Source organism: Plecotus auritus, assembly GCF_963455305.1.
Source record: "Plecotus auritus genome assembly, chromosome: 2".
Taxonomy (NCBI): Eukaryota; Metazoa; Chordata; class Mammalia; order Chiroptera; family Vespertilionidae; genus Plecotus; species Plecotus auritus.
The window spans coordinates 29,717,875-29,734,112 of NC_137771.1; the positions used below are offsets into that span (position 1 = coordinate 29,717,875).

The 16,238-nt window shown below is 54.2% G+C and overlaps 1 protein-coding gene across 2 annotated transcripts in view; it reads right to left on the reverse strand.

Moving 5' to 3' along the window:
• SZT2 (SZT2 subunit of KICSTOR complex) overlaps window positions 1-16,238 on the reverse strand; it is a 69,902-nt gene that overhangs the window by 9,454 nt on the left and 44,210 nt on the right. For both annotated transcript variants that reach the window (XM_080657322.1, XM_080657323.1), the window contains 38 exons: window positions 16,062-16,226; window positions 15,771-15,975; window positions 15,385-15,500; window positions 15,024-15,270; window positions 14,386-14,527; window positions 14,152-14,244; window positions 13,674-13,752; window positions 13,277-13,570; window positions 12,977-13,118; window positions 12,714-12,821; window positions 12,564-12,627; window positions 12,147-12,332; window positions 11,642-11,809; window positions 11,470-11,554; window positions 11,259-11,330; window positions 10,878-11,079; window positions 8,936-9,035; window positions 8,079-8,208; window positions 5,911-6,063; window positions 5,725-5,827; window positions 5,530-5,635; window positions 5,333-5,444; window positions 4,574-4,692; window positions 4,301-4,465; window positions 3,961-4,045; window positions 3,644-3,808; window positions 3,390-3,557; window positions 2,901-3,034; window positions 2,364-2,530; window positions 2,150-2,247; window positions 1,908-2,040; window positions 1,658-1,788; window positions 1,430-1,530; window positions 1,180-1,356; window positions 718-985; window positions 536-615; window positions 325-450; window positions 3-202 (listed from right to left, as the gene is read on the reverse strand). In XM_080657322.1, the coding sequence (XP_080513448.1) occupies window positions 3-202; window positions 325-450; window positions 536-615; window positions 718-985; window positions 1,180-1,356; window positions 1,430-1,530; window positions 1,658-1,788; window positions 1,908-2,040; window positions 2,150-2,247; window positions 2,364-2,530; window positions 2,901-3,034; window positions 3,390-3,557; window positions 3,644-3,808; window positions 3,961-4,045; window positions 4,301-4,465; window positions 4,574-4,692; window positions 5,333-5,444; window positions 5,530-5,635; window positions 5,725-5,827; window positions 5,911-6,063; window positions 8,079-8,208; window positions 8,936-9,035; window positions 10,878-11,079; window positions 11,259-11,330; window positions 11,470-11,554; window positions 11,642-11,809; window positions 12,147-12,332; window positions 12,564-12,627; window positions 12,714-12,821; window positions 12,977-13,118; window positions 13,277-13,570; window positions 13,674-13,752; window positions 14,152-14,244; window positions 14,386-14,527; window positions 15,024-15,270; window positions 15,385-15,500; window positions 15,771-15,975; window positions 16,062-16,226 (5,389 nt within the window). The remainder of the gene's footprint in view (window positions 1-2; window positions 203-324; window positions 451-535; window positions 616-717; window positions 986-1,179; window positions 1,357-1,429; window positions 1,531-1,657; window positions 1,789-1,907; window positions 2,041-2,149; window positions 2,248-2,363; window positions 2,531-2,900; window positions 3,035-3,389; window positions 3,558-3,643; window positions 3,809-3,960; window positions 4,046-4,300; window positions 4,466-4,573; window positions 4,693-5,332; window positions 5,445-5,529; window positions 5,636-5,724; window positions 5,828-5,910; window positions 6,064-8,078; window positions 8,209-8,935; window positions 9,036-10,877; window positions 11,080-11,258; window positions 11,331-11,469; window positions 11,555-11,641; window positions 11,810-12,146; window positions 12,333-12,563; window positions 12,628-12,713; window positions 12,822-12,976; window positions 13,119-13,276; window positions 13,571-13,673; window positions 13,753-14,151; window positions 14,245-14,385; window positions 14,528-15,023; window positions 15,271-15,384; window positions 15,501-15,770; window positions 15,976-16,061; window positions 16,227-16,238) is intronic.

Below are 16,238 nucleotides of genomic sequence, written 5' to 3' on the forward strand. Positions count from 1 at the left end.
ACCTTCGGGCAGGTGAGGGGGGCCGCAGTGGCACCAGCACAAAGCCCATGCTCTGCAGATACTGCACGTACTGCTGCAGGAAAGCCAGGCTCAGCTCCTTCAGCCAAGGTTCCTCACGAGCACCCGGCAGGGGCACATCCAAGGCCTCACAGCTTGTGGGAGCCTCTCGGCTCCCAGACCCTGACTCAGGGCGATGGCGCCGCTGTGGGAGTGGGAATTAAGGAAGGCTCTACCCACTGTCGACCACCAGGGGGTGGAGGAATGGAGGTCGCTGTGGGGTAAAGGGAGATCCCAGGGGAGAAATCCAGGAGTCTTGAGCCTCACCTGCCCCTCGGGGGGCCCACAGGTCTCGGGCGGCCCATGCAGCCAGGCAGCTGGGTCGAAGAGCAGGGCTGTTGCACAGTAATGCACCAGGCGGGATGACTGCTTCAGGGTCTCCAGCTCCCCGGCCTGAGGAAATGGGGCAGTGAACACTGGAGTGGTGGCCAGGGAAGGGTCACAGATGCTCCTGGAGGATGGGGGTCAGGCCACTCACACTGATGGGCATGCTGGCGGGAGTGGAGCGCTGCTGCCAGGTTACAAACAGGTTCTCCATCTTCATCTGCCGCTCCAGCTCTGGGGGTGGGAAGCATCAGTAGTGGCCACCAGGACCTGCTGCCCCTCTCCCTCCCAGACTCCACAGTCTGTCCCTGCCCACTGTCCACCCAGTGCCCTCACCTCTGCGCTCTGTCATCTTGATCTCCAGGAACTGTTGTCCATGGTAGGTGACGGGATCAGGGGGTCTGGGCACAGGGCCAAGTGAGGAGCTGGGGCGGGCAGCTGTGATATCTCTCAGGGCCTCATCGAAGGGGAATGTGTCCAGGGGCAGGGGGCCCCCACCCCGAGAGGACCCACTCAGCCGGCCTTGCTCACGGCTCAGAGGGGGGCTTGCACTCCGGATGAGGGCCTCCGCTTCCACGGTCGGCAGTAGGAATGGGTTTGGCTCCTGAGAAAGATGGAGCCTCACAATGGGTGCGTGGCTTTTGTCCTGAGACCTTCTCTCCTGCCCCGGCCTCCTCTTTGTCTCTCCTTCCCCACTACCTCTACTTTTAGTCTGTCCCCTTCCCCTGCTTCCGAGCTAGTACTTCCTTAAAACCCTTAGGAGCCAGAACTAGAGGAGGGAGCCGGAGCAGCAGGCACCTTTTCATCCCGCACTGGGAAGTCCAGCTGGCCATAATGATGGAAGAGGCCAAGCTTCTGGCTGAGGAGGCAGAAGATGAGGTGGGCACGAGCGTTCTGCCACTGCACGAGGCGAACCAGTGCTCGGCCCAATGCTGCCCCTAGGTCTGGAGCCCAGTTGTAAGTCAGCAGCTGCAGCTGGAAGTCAGAGGTCAGGGTCAGTGAGATCACAGAACCTCTTCCCACACCCAGCCCCTGACCCCACATCTACCTTCTTATCCACGACCTCCAGTAGCAAGAACCTCTGCCGGGGAGCATTTCGTCCAGAGCTCCCGTCACTTCCAGGCTCGAAGCGCTGCAAAGCTTTAGGAGCTACAGGGTGGGGAAGGGTCATAATGGGGTCCTGGAGGCAGGTCCCCTCAATCCCATCCTGTCCCCCGCAAGGTCAGAGACTACCTTCAGTCACTGAAAACCCAGCTCCCCTAGGCCATGCCCTCACCCTGCTGGGTTGGTCTCCTCCACTGCGAGAAGTTCCTTCCCAGAAGCAGCAGATGCCGCTCAGCTGTAGGGCGGGGTGTTGGGCCCAGTTGTCCAAGGGAACAAGGAGTGAAGATGTCTGGCTCTGAACTCCTATTGGGAGGGAGGGATGCTCAGAAGGCAGACCATCCATGGTCTCATCTCTGGCCATCACCTCCTGAGCCTAGGCCCCCAGCTCTCCTAGCTCAGCCTCTATGAGACCCCAAACTCACAAATGCTGCTCAAAGATGCGGACACTGGTGTCTCCAGCCATTGAGGTGACCAGAGCGGTGAACTCAGACAAGATGGACGGAAGGAGGAACCGGGACACCATGTGGGTGGAGCTCCTGGACACTGAGGTACAACCTGGATCCGGGGCAAAGGAGTCCTGGTTGGGGTGTGTGTGTGTGGGGGGGGGGGGGTGCGGGGGGGGGGACGCGGGGTAGGCTGAGGAGGAGGGGGGCTGGGGTCTCACCAGTCTGAACCATGAACTCCATCCAGCGCTGAGTAACCCGAGCGAATACAGGCTGCAGGGTCCCCACCTCGCCCTCCTCCAGCTGCATAGTCCGGCGTCTGAAGACACAGCAGGAGTAAGAACTGCACACTGATACTTGATACGTGTTTACATAAATCCATTATCAACTATGATTTCACACCACACCCTCCCCTGACACGTCACACATACACACCTTTGTCTCTGGGCTCCAGAATCTGGGCCCGATGCCCGCTCAGTTCCACCTGGAGTCCGAACATTTTCAGTTTTGTGACGCCTCCGGCCCCGAGTGTCTTCTGGCCGGTCCAGGACAATGTCATCAGTTGTTTTGGGAGAACCCAAGTCCCCAGATTCTGTTTTATTCTGGAGGCAATGCAGTGAATGAGGAGGGCTATTGGGCTCAGGCTCGGGCCCTAGTTTCACTGCAGACTGACTAAGCAACCTTGGGCAAGCTACTCAACTTTCCAGCCCAGCTGTGTCACTGGTAAAAGCCCTCTTACCCTGCAGGTGGTGAGGACAGGGTAAGAAAAGTGGACGTGAGGGCCCTTAATAAGCTGAAGCTCTCTCTCTGTCAGTGAGAACTTGCTACATTCTGCAAGCTCCTACCCAAGGGACAGAGTAGTTTTCTATAACCAGAGACATGAGGCAAGGCCTGCAGGGGAGTGCAGGTGGAGCTAGGAGGCAGGCAAGAAGTAGATGCCAACTTCATCAATTCCTCCCATTCCCTCCTTACCAGCATATCCCAGAAGCTACGCCGGCCGGCTTTGCTGGGGGGAGTCACAGGCTCCCCAGGGGCAGGCCCAGGGGGAAAGGTGCTAGCTCGGCCTGCAGGGATTTTGGTTTCCAAGGACCCACTCCTGAGACTTCCTGAGGACACCAGACAATACAAATTTTGTCACTGACCATCAATCCCCATTCCAGACAACCCAAGGTATGACAGCGACTTGACACCTTCTCTGTGGGTTAGTGAATGACAGCATATGCAATTGAGCGTGGCTGCAGATTTTGTGTGAAGTGAGTTGCTGATATTTCCCACTCTAAGCGGGTGACCGTAAGCCTGGGCACATTTCTGCCAGGGACTTGCTGACGCAGGGAATGTAAGGGACAACTAAGAATGAGTATTTCAGATGGGGCCTCTGTGATGTCTTCCAGAATCCCACCTTTGCACCCTCACCTGAAACACTATCTTGCCTGGACCTGTGAGGCTCTCACCCCCACATACCTGGGGACATGTCCTCTGTGCATAGGGAGGCTGGCAGTAGCTGCAGCTCCATGACAGCATCAGCCAAGGCCTGACGAGCTGCTCCTCGGAGCTTCTCTTCCAGTTGCACGATACTGATATTCCCTTTTTCCCACACATCTAGTCGAAGCCGTGGGGCTCCACTGTGAGCTGGAGGAAAGAATGAGGGTCACTTAAGGGTGCCCTAATTGCTACAGCATTAACTGAACACCCCTCCTCTGACCAAGCTGCCCCACCTGAAGAACTCTCAGGCAGGACTGGGCAGCGAGTGACCGTGGTCAGCTGCTCAAATTGCTCCTCTTGCAGTAGATCTGGGGGCCCCGGAGAAGAGGGGGGCCATGATGCCAGTGAGATGGGGGCCCCTCCCTCATCCACAAAGGAAAGAGTGATGCAGGCAACTCCTAGGTAGAAATCCACAGGAAAACTCAGGTCTGGGACTTCCAGATCCCCTTTCCTCACCTCCCCAAACCCCCCTTAGCTGCAAGGCTGGGAAAGGCCCGCTCAGCCGCCACAGGAAAGGCTTTCCCACACCTGGTAGTGCCATGCCCTGTACCTTTGCCACCAGTGCCCTGTCCACCAGGCTTGTTATACAAGTAAATGTCCAAATCGGGGAGGCTGCTCTGTGGTGGGAGCGGATGCTGGAGAAAGAACAGCCAGAGAACTAAGACTAGGCAAATGGACAAAAGCCATCAGGGGATGGGTGTCCAGTGAGGAATGGGAAGCACAGGAAGACACAGATAGATAATAAAGGTGTATGTGGGGGGAGGGGGTGTACACAGGTCCATGGGCCAAGGTACAATGGGGCGTCTGTATAAAAGTTATACAGTAAGGGTGTATGTATGGGGGGGTACTTGGGTGCATGTGGGTATTGAATGAGGTGGGTGAAACCTCACCTGGAAGTGGTTCCGGCCATTGCTATCTGTGTACTTGGGAGAGTGCAGGAAGATAAGCAGGTTTTGCCGCAGGTACCAGGCCAAGGCCGGAAGCCAGGGCCTGCAGGAAAGGGGCAGGGCCAAATGCAACACCTCTGAGGGGAGACTTCCAGGGGGCTGGATGAACTGCAGAGAGTGGGAAGGGGAGTCAGAGCTGGATGAGGACATTCTGGCCGAGACTGTCCTGCATCTGCGGCTGCCATGGAGGATGTTGGAGTCTGGGGGAGAACTGACCTCCACATCAGCTGGTGTCAGCTTGCAGTTCCGAACAAGCATGACTGTGATGACGTCCAGAGTGGCCTCATCCAGGCGCCGACGCAGAACCCGCACTAGCTCATCTGTGATCTCGGGACCTTGATATAGCCGTGGTGGGAAGGTGGAGACCCTGTGGAGGATCCAACTACCCCAAACCAGCCCTTAACCCCAGACTCAAACATTCTCCCATACACCAGAGGTAGCCAGCACTAGGTTTTAGTTCTGCCAAGCTACTCACTGTGTGACTGTGGACAAGTGAGCTTTACCTCTCAAAGCCTCAGTGCCCTTAGCCATAAAATGGGAATAACAACAGTATCTACCTCATATGTAACAATCTTAGCCCAAGACCTAGTACACACATTAATTGGGCCATAAACATTAGCTGGAAAATCCATTTGCGTAACAGACACCTCAGGCTCAACATATCTCAAATTGAACCAATCACCTTCACCCCCAACTCGCCCCTGGTATCCAGCCAGTGAGGCCACTATCAAGCCACAGTTACCCAGGACAGATACCTGATGTCAACTTTAATGACCCCTCTTCCCCAAGCTGCATTTCAATCAGCTCTAGGTCCTGGCCCCTAAATATCACAGCAGTCTGTCCCTTCCCACCCAGCTCCTACTCGAGGGAAGCCCAGAGCATAGCATGAGCTGGAGTAGGAAGGCTCCAAGAGAAGTCCCAGAGAACTCTGGAACCTCATCTGGCCACTCTCTACCCTCTCCCTGCAGTCCTTACCAGCCTGCCCTACACCATGCACCAGCAACTGAATATGTCTGTCCACTTGGCCCACAGGACGAGCAGCATCTGCACTGCGGCTGGAAGCCAAGTCGAGGGGAGAACGAGGACCCTGTAGGAAAACTCTGGTCAGGGCCTGGGTTCAGAGACAAAGTCTGACGGAGAGCAGGGCCTCGGGGAGTGAAGGTGATACATGCCGAGGCTTCCTCAGAGTAGATGGGCTCCTGGCTTCGGGACAGAGCTAGGGAGGGGGGTGTAGCATCGCCTTCCGATGGCCACTCACTGCAGGATGTCTCCAGGAGCCTGGGAAAGAGCGGCAAGGTCTTTGGACATACCTCCTCCTGCACCATCCAGGGACCACGCTTTACCCCATCTTTGCAGGGCTCACGTACCGAAGATAATACACAGCCTTCGTTGCTCGCTCCTGATAAACAAACATATTCTTCCGGTTCACCACGGAGAAAGCATTGAGCACAGAGCGCAGGGCCTGGATGGCTGTAGGAGTGACAGGGGCTCAGGGAACTCCCTTCTCCAGATGCCCCTACACACTCCACTTGCCCTCTCATGCCATCATTTACCACGAGAAACCCCCATGCTGGGCCCCATTTTGAGGCGTGAATGGACTCGAATCACGGTTCCCCATACAACGTCACAGGAGAAATGGCCAGGGACAAACTGCATTGTGGCTGCCAGGTATCCTCGCGGTGCACAGCTCTCATCAGCAGCATAATCTGATGGGGGGAACGGAGACGTGGATCAGAAATGGCACACAGCCCTCTGCCCTCACAGACTTCTCACCTGTGAACTGGTCCACTCATTCCCACTTCCCAGGCTCCTCAGCCCTGTCTATTACCCTTCAGGGCAAAGATGGTCATTTTGGGTAATAAGGCAGGACCATGCTCTTAGGAAGACAGATCATAGCACAAACGTTTTCAGAATTATCTTAGGGAGATGTGGAAAAGGAGCCAAGAAGAGGTGTCAGAAGAGGCAAAGCACGAGAAAATCCTGAAGTTAATGCCACAACACCCTGACCCTGTCACAATATACCTCCATAATGCAATATGCACCCCATCTGTGTACTCATTGGGAGTTATAACAATAACCCACTAAAACAAAAGCATAGACTACTTATACACACACACTGCAGAGTGGGGAAAGCTGTGTCCTGTGCTTTGGAGGATAGCTATCCCAAAGAACAAAGGGCGGTGTGACAGTGTGCAAGAGTCCATAGCCACAGTCCAATGCCTTGTCTGACCCTTTCCAGGTTGACATGGAACCTTCCAGTTGCCCAAAGGTGGCAATTTGGTTTCCCAGAGAAGCTGCTGTCAGATGTGAGCAGTTACAGAAAACCCAGGAGGCTGCAGAGTCTGGAATGGAATGCTGGTTGCTAAGGGTTTCAGCAAAACCACATGGAGAGACTAAACTGAGGAAGGGCTCTGTCTGGCTTCTGCCTGGTCTTACATCTCAGGCTGCTGGAAGTCATTGTGAAGTAAAAGTGCTGGGCTGTCCTAGCTCATGCTCAATTTGCAGAAGATGCCGTCAAAACCCCAGGAAGCCCACTAATTACAGGAATTTTGCTTTGATGCGGAACACGTCCGCACTCTCTGGAGCTGTCAGGAAGGTTCATCTACAGACTTGCTGAGAATGTTAAAAATAAGGAGTGGTCTGATTTTACTTTTAAACCAGCAGGGAGAACTACAAAGGAATGGCATTTCATCTCACGGCACACATAAACTAATTATTAAAATTCTGCAGCACACCAAAAAATATATTTTTTGCCGACCTGACAAAAAAAAAAAAGGTATAGTTTTGACTCATTCACACTGGACAGCTATTGTTGTGTTGGCTGTTGTCATTTTTTAATTTGACAATTTAAGGGAGAAGAGGTTAGTGCCCCTCTCTGAATAAATATCTTTTAGGTATTGCATGTTTTAAAAATTATTGTGGCACACCAGTTGAAAAATCACTGCTCTGAGTTGGGGTGAGAGGTCACCAGAAATAAAAGAAGGGAGCAGAAGTGTGGATGCCTCAATTACCATCTCGAGTAGATTACCATGTTTCTTAACCATGACCAGAAATCCCCAAGGGGTCCTGTGCCTGCCTGTTTGGAAGGACAGCCAATCAGAAAGATCTCCTACCGGGTCTCAGGCTCCAATCCGCTGGCCTTCTCTCACCTGTCAACTGGCCTACTTGTTCCCCACACCCACCCCTTGCCCAGTCTATTACCCTGCAGGAGAAAGACCGTCATTTTGGGAAACAAGACAGGACCAGGCCCTTAGGAAGACAGGTGACAGCCAGTGCCCCTTCAATGACCCCTTTCTCTCCAGTATTCTTCAACCTTTCTCCCTCTCCTGGCTCTTTTGCCTTGGAACATAAATGTGCGCAAGTCTCTACCTTAGTTTAAAATTGCTGCTGCCTTGACCTCCATTTCCATTAGTTCCTGTCATATCTATTTCATCTCTCCCTTCACTACCAAGCCACTTGAAAGATTAGTTATTCTCTGCTCGACCTAACATCCTTTCACTTTTCAATTTCCCCTAGTTTGTATTCCTGTCTCTCCACTGAAAGTACTTCTACTGAAGTCTCTGATGAACTTGAAATAGCCAAGTCTAGTGATCCTTTTGTGTCCTCTCCTCCTCGCTCTCACTGTGTTACTTGCCACCAATGAGCAAGCAATTGTGACTCTGCCCTCGGCTTCTCACCAGCCTTTGATAAAGGAAAGGAAGGCTCCCGGGTGGAACCTCACCATCGCTGGGCAGGGGTGCCCGCTGACGGGAGTGGAAGGGGATCTCGCTGCGCCACAGATCTTCTTCACTCTCAGCCACCAGGAGAGAGTTACACACGTGACTGTCATGAAGGTCCTGAAGAAGCAGCCGCTAGGAGAAGGAGCAAGGTATCAAGGAACTGGAATATTCCCTCATAAGCTGGTGGTGGTACTGAGAGTTTATCAAAGGCCAGAGAGGATGCCCATTATCTCAGGGGTGAGGGGGTCAGAGATCAAAAAGAGCATCAGTGATCACTGGCAGGTCAGAGGTGGTATCTAAGTCACTGGGCTCAGGGCTCTGAGCATTGGTCCCCAGTTAGGAATACTTGTCCCTCCTCATTGTGTTCACCATCCTTCAGGTCTCAGCTTAAAAATCAGTTCTTCTAAGAAGCTTTCCTTGACACTTTAGAGGGTCAGATCCAGTTATATGCTCTCATAATGGTCTCTACTTTTCCTCTGTAGAAGTCTTCACAATTGTAAAGAAAATAATTTGTGTGATTTAGTTGTTCAATGTCTATCTCCCCCATGCAACACAATCCCTAGAGAGACAAGGGGTTCCCTCTTGTTCACCATCATATCCCTAATGCTAGCACAGTGCAATGAGTAGGAGCATCTCATAGTCCCTGGAGGGGAAGAGAGGAACCCACAGTACCGGGGATGGGTTAGGGAGGGTTCCCTAGTTTGTGGGGAGTTTGGGGAGGGGGCATCCCAATAAATGAGGAGGTATCAAAGAAAACATCCAAGATGGATCAGCAGCCTCTAAAAGTCAAGGTTCTGGAAATTCCTTTCTCTTCGGGACTGTGACCATGCCTGGAGAGCCTGTCCCTGGTTGCCCTTACCTGGTTGACCTCCCTGCAGATCTCCCCAACTCGCCTCACCAAGAGCTGCTGCAGGTGGCGGCACTCGGTGCCTGGCCCCCCATCTTCCCGAATCAGGCTCCTAGGAAAGAGGGGTGGATCAGACACAGAATTGCAGTGGGGAGAAAATTGTGGGGAAGGGTCATGGGAGCTGGGCCAAGAGGAACCATGAAAAGGAAGTAGGTTGAACAAAGGAAAGTAAACATGATGGGAAATGGGAAAGATGGAAATCTCAGTAGCAATTCTGGAAGCCTAGGCTCCATGCCTGCCTCACCAGGCTCCATATGGGTATCACACTGAGGCTTCTACCATGAGGCTCTCCTTTCACCACTGGCAGGTCAGAGATGGTATCTAAGTCACTGGGCTCAGGGTTCTGAGCATGGACCCCAGTTAGGAACACTTGTCCCTTGGGAAGTTAGGACCACTTTAGCCTAATGAAGGCCTTCCCTTCTCTCAACCCCACCTCTGTGATTAGAGCAGTATTTAACCAGAGGCCTAGGTATGAATCCTGGCTCTGCCACTTACTAACTGTGACCTTAGGGAAGTATTTAACTTATCTGTGCTTGAGTTTCTTCATTTATAATAATAATATAAGGATAATAATACTTTGTAGGGATGTTATATAGATTAAATAAGCTTAAACAGTGCCTGCCACTTAGTAAGCACTTGTTAAATATTGTCTATTATTTCTTACTAGTGACCCAGTGCACGAATTTTGTGCACATTAAAAGGGGATTAATTAGAGGAAATAATTTAATATTGCTATTTGCCCTTTCTCTATAATAGAAGTGTCAGAGATGAAAGAAAAAGAGTCTGGGGCTCACCACGGGACCCAGAGTCAAGTCCCCACCCACATGTACCTCAAAACTGCATGAGACCCAGACCCGGCTGCCCGCCGCCCCCCGCCCGCCAATTGGGCTAGATCCAGACCCGGCCAATCCCACCCTTGTCAAGCCCTGCTGGGCAGGGGACGTAGCCTTAGGTCCCCTGGCCTGGTGCCAGGACGTGCGGCGTGGCCTGAAGTCCCCCAGCCCAGACTGGGGTGGGGGGGAGTGCCTTGTGGTCCTCCGTCAAGCTCCACCAGGTGGGGGACACGGCCTGAGATCCCCTGTCAAGCCCTGCTGGGTGGGGGACATGGCCTGAGGTCCCCCGTCAAGCCACGCCAGGCGGGGGGTTGCAGCCTCAGGTCCCCTGGCCCGGTGCTGGGGCGGGGGGAGCAGCCTGAGGTCCCCTAGGCCAGCACCAGGACAGGAAGTGCACCTTGAGGTCCCCCGTCAAGCCCTGCCAGGTGGGGGGCGTGGCCTGATGTCCCCTGTCAAGCCCTGCCAGGTGGGGGGGGGGGGCGCGGCCTGAGGTACCCCGGCCTGGTGCTGGGGCGGGGGGAGCAGCCTGAGGTCCCCTAGTGCAGCACCAGGACGGTAAGCGCACCTTGAGGTCCCCTGTCAAGCCCTGCCTGGTGGGAGGTGCAGCCTGAGGTCCCCTATCAAGCCCTACGGGGGCGGGGAAGGACGTAACCTCAGGTCCCTGCTGATTGCTCATTAAGGCTCCTTATGGGAACTTGGCCTCAGCTGTGGGTGCAGCCATCTTTGTGATGGAGTGATGGCCAATTTGCATATCCCCTCTTTATTATATAGGATTTTTATAGATCAACTTCTGAAGCTGCTCTGAACTGTAGATGCTTAATGCTCAGTGAGGAGTCAAAATCTCCATCAGCTTTTCAACTCCTTTAGGAAAGCAGAGTGACATGCTTTGCTATTGGCTGTGGGAAGTGGTCAGGAGTCCCCAACCTTAGAATAAAATTCAGATCCCTACCCAAACTCTCAGTCCCATGTCTCACCCTTTAATAACATTCAAGAAGGGTGAAGCGGGACGAGGCAGAAGAGGCTACCATCAGAGTCAGGGTGCGGCCCTGGCTACTCCTTACCGTGCATGTGCATACACTTCCACACGGTCCTGCAGTATCCGGACGATGAGCCAGAAGTCAGGCAGGCAGGGCCCAGGGAGGCTTGAGAGCGAAGGCTGTGGAGGTGTTGGCCCAGGTGTGGTCCGCAACGTGAAGGGGGGCTTCTCATCCAGGGTCTCATTGGGACCCTCACTGTCAGAGCCACTGCTGCCACCATCATAACCTGTGTCAAATGTGCTCAAGTTCAACCCCATCCTTAGGCTCATCTGAGCTTCCAAAGTACATCGGGCTCAATGGCTCCTCTAGGTTAGTTCCCTCTGACGCCCCATTCCCAACCTTCTGCTGTGCAGCCCTAAGTCCACTTCCCATTAGCCTAGAGTCCTTTCCCCAGCACCCGCTTACCTAGGTGGTCTGAGTCCACACTGCCCTGACTGGACATGAGGCTTAGTCCCTGGCTGGGCCCAGGTTGGCTCCCTGGGAAGAGAAGAAAAAGAAAGGCCTGGAGCCCCTTCTCAATCCCACCTAGGACTACCTTCCAAAAATGGAAACAGGTCCAGGGATGTACAAGTCCTGTGTCCTGGCCTCAGACTGAGCTGCCCAAGTCTTTTCTTACCTCCCTGTGGCAGGCTGGGCAGACTGATGAGGGAGGGTACCTCAGAATCCTCTGGGGAGCCAGGGACTTGGTTGGCTATCAGGGCCTGAGGGGAGGAAGTCAGGACTGAGTCCAGGCCCCACACACCCACTACCACCCCTGCCATTCCCAGGTCAGCCCAGGAAAGACTCACCTCCCCTTCGTTGTCGTCAGCCTTATCCTCATGGCTGTGCCAAGCCCAGGCCACAGAAGGGGGCACCCCATGGGATCCACCTGGCTGTTGGCCAGCTGCCACAAAGAAGAAGCCACTGCCAGGGTCCTCAAGAAGAACATGACCAGGAAGGTGGAGGCGGCGGAACTCCTGAGAAATAGGAGCCACAGTTACAATTTAGGCAGGACTAGCCCTGCTTATTCATGGCACCCCACACTTCCTTACCAGACCCTCACAACTACCTCGTGGAGCAGGCACTAGCATCCCCACTGTTGTGGTATGAAAGGTTCAATGACTCGCTTAAAGTCCAGTGGGCCAGTGGCAAGGTTGGGAGCTAGGTCTCTTCCCACTTGGGCTGCCAGGCATGGGGTAAAGGACAGACAATGTGGTGAGGAGATGGGCAGAAGGGTAATTCAATGGACTCGAACCAAGAGAGGGCTTTCCAGTTCTGTATCTGGAGTTCAGGGAGTATTCAAGGACAATGTACCTCCTTGAACTGTGTGAGGGAGCGCTCTGGTCCAAATACAAAACTCAGTGGCAGAGTCTGGCGAAGGCAAGTGGAGCGTCCAGGAGAGCTGTGGATGTGGGCAGCCGCTCGGTGCAGGGCAGGGCTCTGGGGGATACCCCCTCTTCGGAGTGCCCCCACCATCTCATCCTCCAGCAACCAGCGGATCTAGAGTAAGAGGACAATCCAGGAAGTGGCAAACGGCACCTCCCTTGCTGACTGGGCACCACCACATTCCCAGACTAGAAGATACTAGAAGACACTCTGCCTCACAGACTGAGGAAGTTCTCACTTCAATCCCAGGATAAGGGGGTGCCTTACCCCACTGACATGATGGAAAGGGTATCAGTCATAGTGTTGAGGGGCTGTCCCTTAGGTTGGGGGAGGGAAGGCCCTCACCTCACTCATAGTAGTCTCAATAGCCAATCTGTGGGGTGTGGCCAAATTGGATAGTCCTGGGTGCCTAATTGGAAGAAAGGGTTAGACACTGGTTTCCAGAAAATAAAACTGAAGGGGAGCAAGGAACTCTTGAAGGAGAAAGAGAAATACCTATCTTCTTCTGGGGGTGGCAGTGGGGGCCCCAGGCCATCATCCGATCTTAGAGATGATGGTTGCCCTGGGGACCGTGGGAATGAAGCACTGCTCTCAGATGTTGACCTGAACAGATAGGAGCAAAGGTCAAAGGTCAGCAACTAATATCCTCCCAAGACCTCCTCAGCACTCCTTTCTTAAAATATTTCAAGTGTCCCTAGATTCCTTAATGGTCCCCCTCCCCCAAAGCCCAGGTCCCCCCACCAAACATGCTGCCACACCGGTGGTGCTGAGGGTCCGAGGTCGGGGGGAGCTCTACTTCCAGCGGCAAGGTCAGCACAAAGACATCCAAAGTGACACTGAGGTCCCTCAGGGGTACTCGGCCCCCAATTGGGGGACCCTCCAGACTGGAAAGCACCTGGCCTGGGAGAGGGGGGGAAAGTTAGGGGTTGCTGAGAACCCTAGGACAAGCATAGATTCCAAATTCTCAGTGCTAAAGAGTTATAGCCAAAAACTCTCCCCAAGCAGACAGGCAGGCTATGCTGGGACCTGTGGCCCTCCCCCGGGGACCCCCATCTCACCCAGGCAGGTGGGCAGGCTGCACACGGGTACTGAGCTGTGCTGCCCACGCAGCCGCACGGAGCATGTGAGGTGCAGGAAGAGCGGTGGCAGGTCATGCACAAGGCTCTCAGGCCCAGTGGGTGAGTCGCCCCCAAGGATACTGAAGGAGTCTTCATCAGGGTTCACAGTGTCTGCATCTGACAGCGAGGTGGAGTCTAGCCCAGCAGGCCCCAGGTCCGGCTCCCGGCTCTCGCAGTATTCTACCTCCAGCTCTGGGTCGCTCTCGGTGACCACACAGCAGGCAGATGTGTCTCCTAGAGATGCAAGTCTCATGGTCAATAGGAAAGGCTGGCCGTGGAGGTCCCTGAATCCTGGCTTGAAGCAGCCTTCCCCACCTTGAGCCACTTCCCCACACACCTTCTTCTCCCATGAGTTCAGCCTCTGAAAACTCCAGGTCACTGACTTTTCTGTCTATTGTGTCTCGGGGGCACTCATCCTGGGCAAAAAAAAGAGACGGCTTGATCCAAGGCAGAGCAAGAGCCACATCCAGGACTCAGGGAACCAAGAGTCAAGAAGATCTGAACGGGCCTGGCTTGTGTGGCTCAGTGTTGAGCATTGACCCAAGAACCAAGAGGTCACTGGTTTGATTCCTGGTCAGGGCACCTGTCCAGATTGTGGGCTTGATCCCCAGTAGGGGGCATGCAGGAGGCAGCCAATCAACAATGCTCTCTCATCATTGATGTTTCTATCCTTTTACTCACTTCCTCTCTCTAGAAAATCAATAAAAGCGTATTTATTTATTTATTTTTTTTAAAGAGAGAATCTGAGTGGGCCAAGGGAACCTCTGGGGCTACAGGTTGGGGGTAGGAGAAAGGTAAAGGAGAAAGCTACTCACCTCTCGCCTGCTGGATGGGGGGCAGTAGAAGAAGTAGTGGGGATTGGAGGGCACTGTGCGGAAGTGGAGACCACTGATCTCCAGGAACTTCTCCTGTTTGGGGGTTATAAGGAGGCTAGAATGTCAGCCATCCCTCAGAACACAACCCCTACCCTACAACAGACACCTACACCCTCAACCCAGGAGAGAATATTAACCCCCTGCACAGGCAGGACTCTGCTCCTCTACCCTCACCTGGATGAGGCTATGCAGGACATCATGTGCCTCTCCTCTGAGCTGGCAGACGTCTGTCAGCGAGATCTCCAGGCCAGGGTCTGGATTACCAGGCACACGGGTGCTCTGAAACTCAGGCTCACTTAGGTCCTCAGTCTCTATGCTGAGTGGTTGGGTGGGGTGGGGGGGGGGCATTAAAGTTTTAAAAACCATCTCCTGGAAGAGCCTGCTTCCCAACTGGGAGCAGCACACACCTGTCTGTCTTTGTCTCTAGGAAGGGTGAGCTGGGGACTCAGCAGTGGGCACAATACAGTTTTTGCCCCTATGAAACTCAAAGTAGTTCATGGGGATCATAGCTATTATATGAATGTTCTCGGAACAGCTTCTACTTTCACTGATAGCAACTGGCAACTCCCTACCCCAACCCAGCTCAATACTCCATACTAGCAGGAGACAGGAGAGCCAAAAGGGAGGATGCTCCCCAAGCCAAATGGGAGAAAGAAGTCTGGGCAGGAGGCAGGAAGCCAGCAACAAAGTACTACTGCCTCTCACTCAGGTGCTTGGGTGCTACCTTTCTCGGCCATTCCCTGGGATCGAAAGGTCCCAGTTTATTGGGACTTTGTGTGCCCTCTTCTACGTTATTCCAGGACAATCCTAACCTGGACTCAGAAGCCAGGACAGCTCGTTCCCGAGGCTCAGGGCCCTCCTCGATGCTGCTGCTGAAGGGACCAGGGCTAAGAGGACCAGGACTTGGGGGTGCGTGAGGCAAACTCCGAGCATGTCCACAGAGAGCAAGCAGAAAAGGGGTGATGTCTACTTCCTGTAGTAGCTCCTCACAGGCATCCACTGCCATCAGCAAGTCCTGGGAGGTCACACTCTGTGCTTGCTGCAAGCTCCGGAACAGCCCTGACAGAGTGGAAGGACCCTGGAGGGTCATGCTCTGGAACCGCCTCCCCAGTCCCAGTCCCTGTAATCCTCATGTCTCCTCCCTGATGCTCCCTCGGGTGGCCTCCTGCTCACCACGGACGTAGCATCGCTGAGCATGCTCCTGCAATAAGGCACAATGGTTGGCTGCCTCCTTGTATCTGGGCTCCATCCAGGCTGAGGAGGAGGAGGTCTGGTCAAGAAACTGAGTCCTAAGAATGAGAGGGAAGAGGGAGCTTGGCCAACTTCTCTAAGAGACACTTCAGACTCACCGTCCACCCCCACATTTCAGTGGATTATCCACAGGTCCCCACCAAATGTATTCATGGCCCCGCAAGTTCAAGGAAGCCCAGCAAGGAGCTGGCAGGACATGGCTAAGCAGCTGAGCTCCTGCCACTGACCATCAACCTGTCTGTCCAGACCTGAGTGTGTACCTGAGCCCTAGCTGGGGGAGAACCTAGGTCAACGTTGAGGGCACTCACTGAAAGATGAGGTCTCGGGGCGCCTGAGGTGGCTGCATGCCAACCATTTGCTCCCTCAGCCCGTCCAGGGCACAGCTATAGATGAAGACAGGACATCGGGCCCGGGGCCCATCTGCACCCTCTGTCTGTGGAGCCTGACGCCCAGTGTAAGCCTGGAAGTCCCGATGGAAGGGTGGGCTCAGCTCTCCTGGATTCGGGGCACTGTCTGTGGGAAGAGGTGTCACATGATCTTCAAGCTCTCTATTCCCATTTCTGCTCCTGCTTAACTGACTTAAGAGGCAGCAGCCTTACCATAGGCTGGGGTGACACTGAGGACAGGGACCTGGGCCTTTGGAGCCCTGACCCCAGTCCCTCCCAGAACTTTCAGGCTGGAGGCCCCACCCCAATCCCCGAACTTGGGCTTTGTCTCTTCTTGAGAGGGTCCCTCTAGGCCATAGGTGGCCAGATGCTGGACATCTGAGAAGTAAA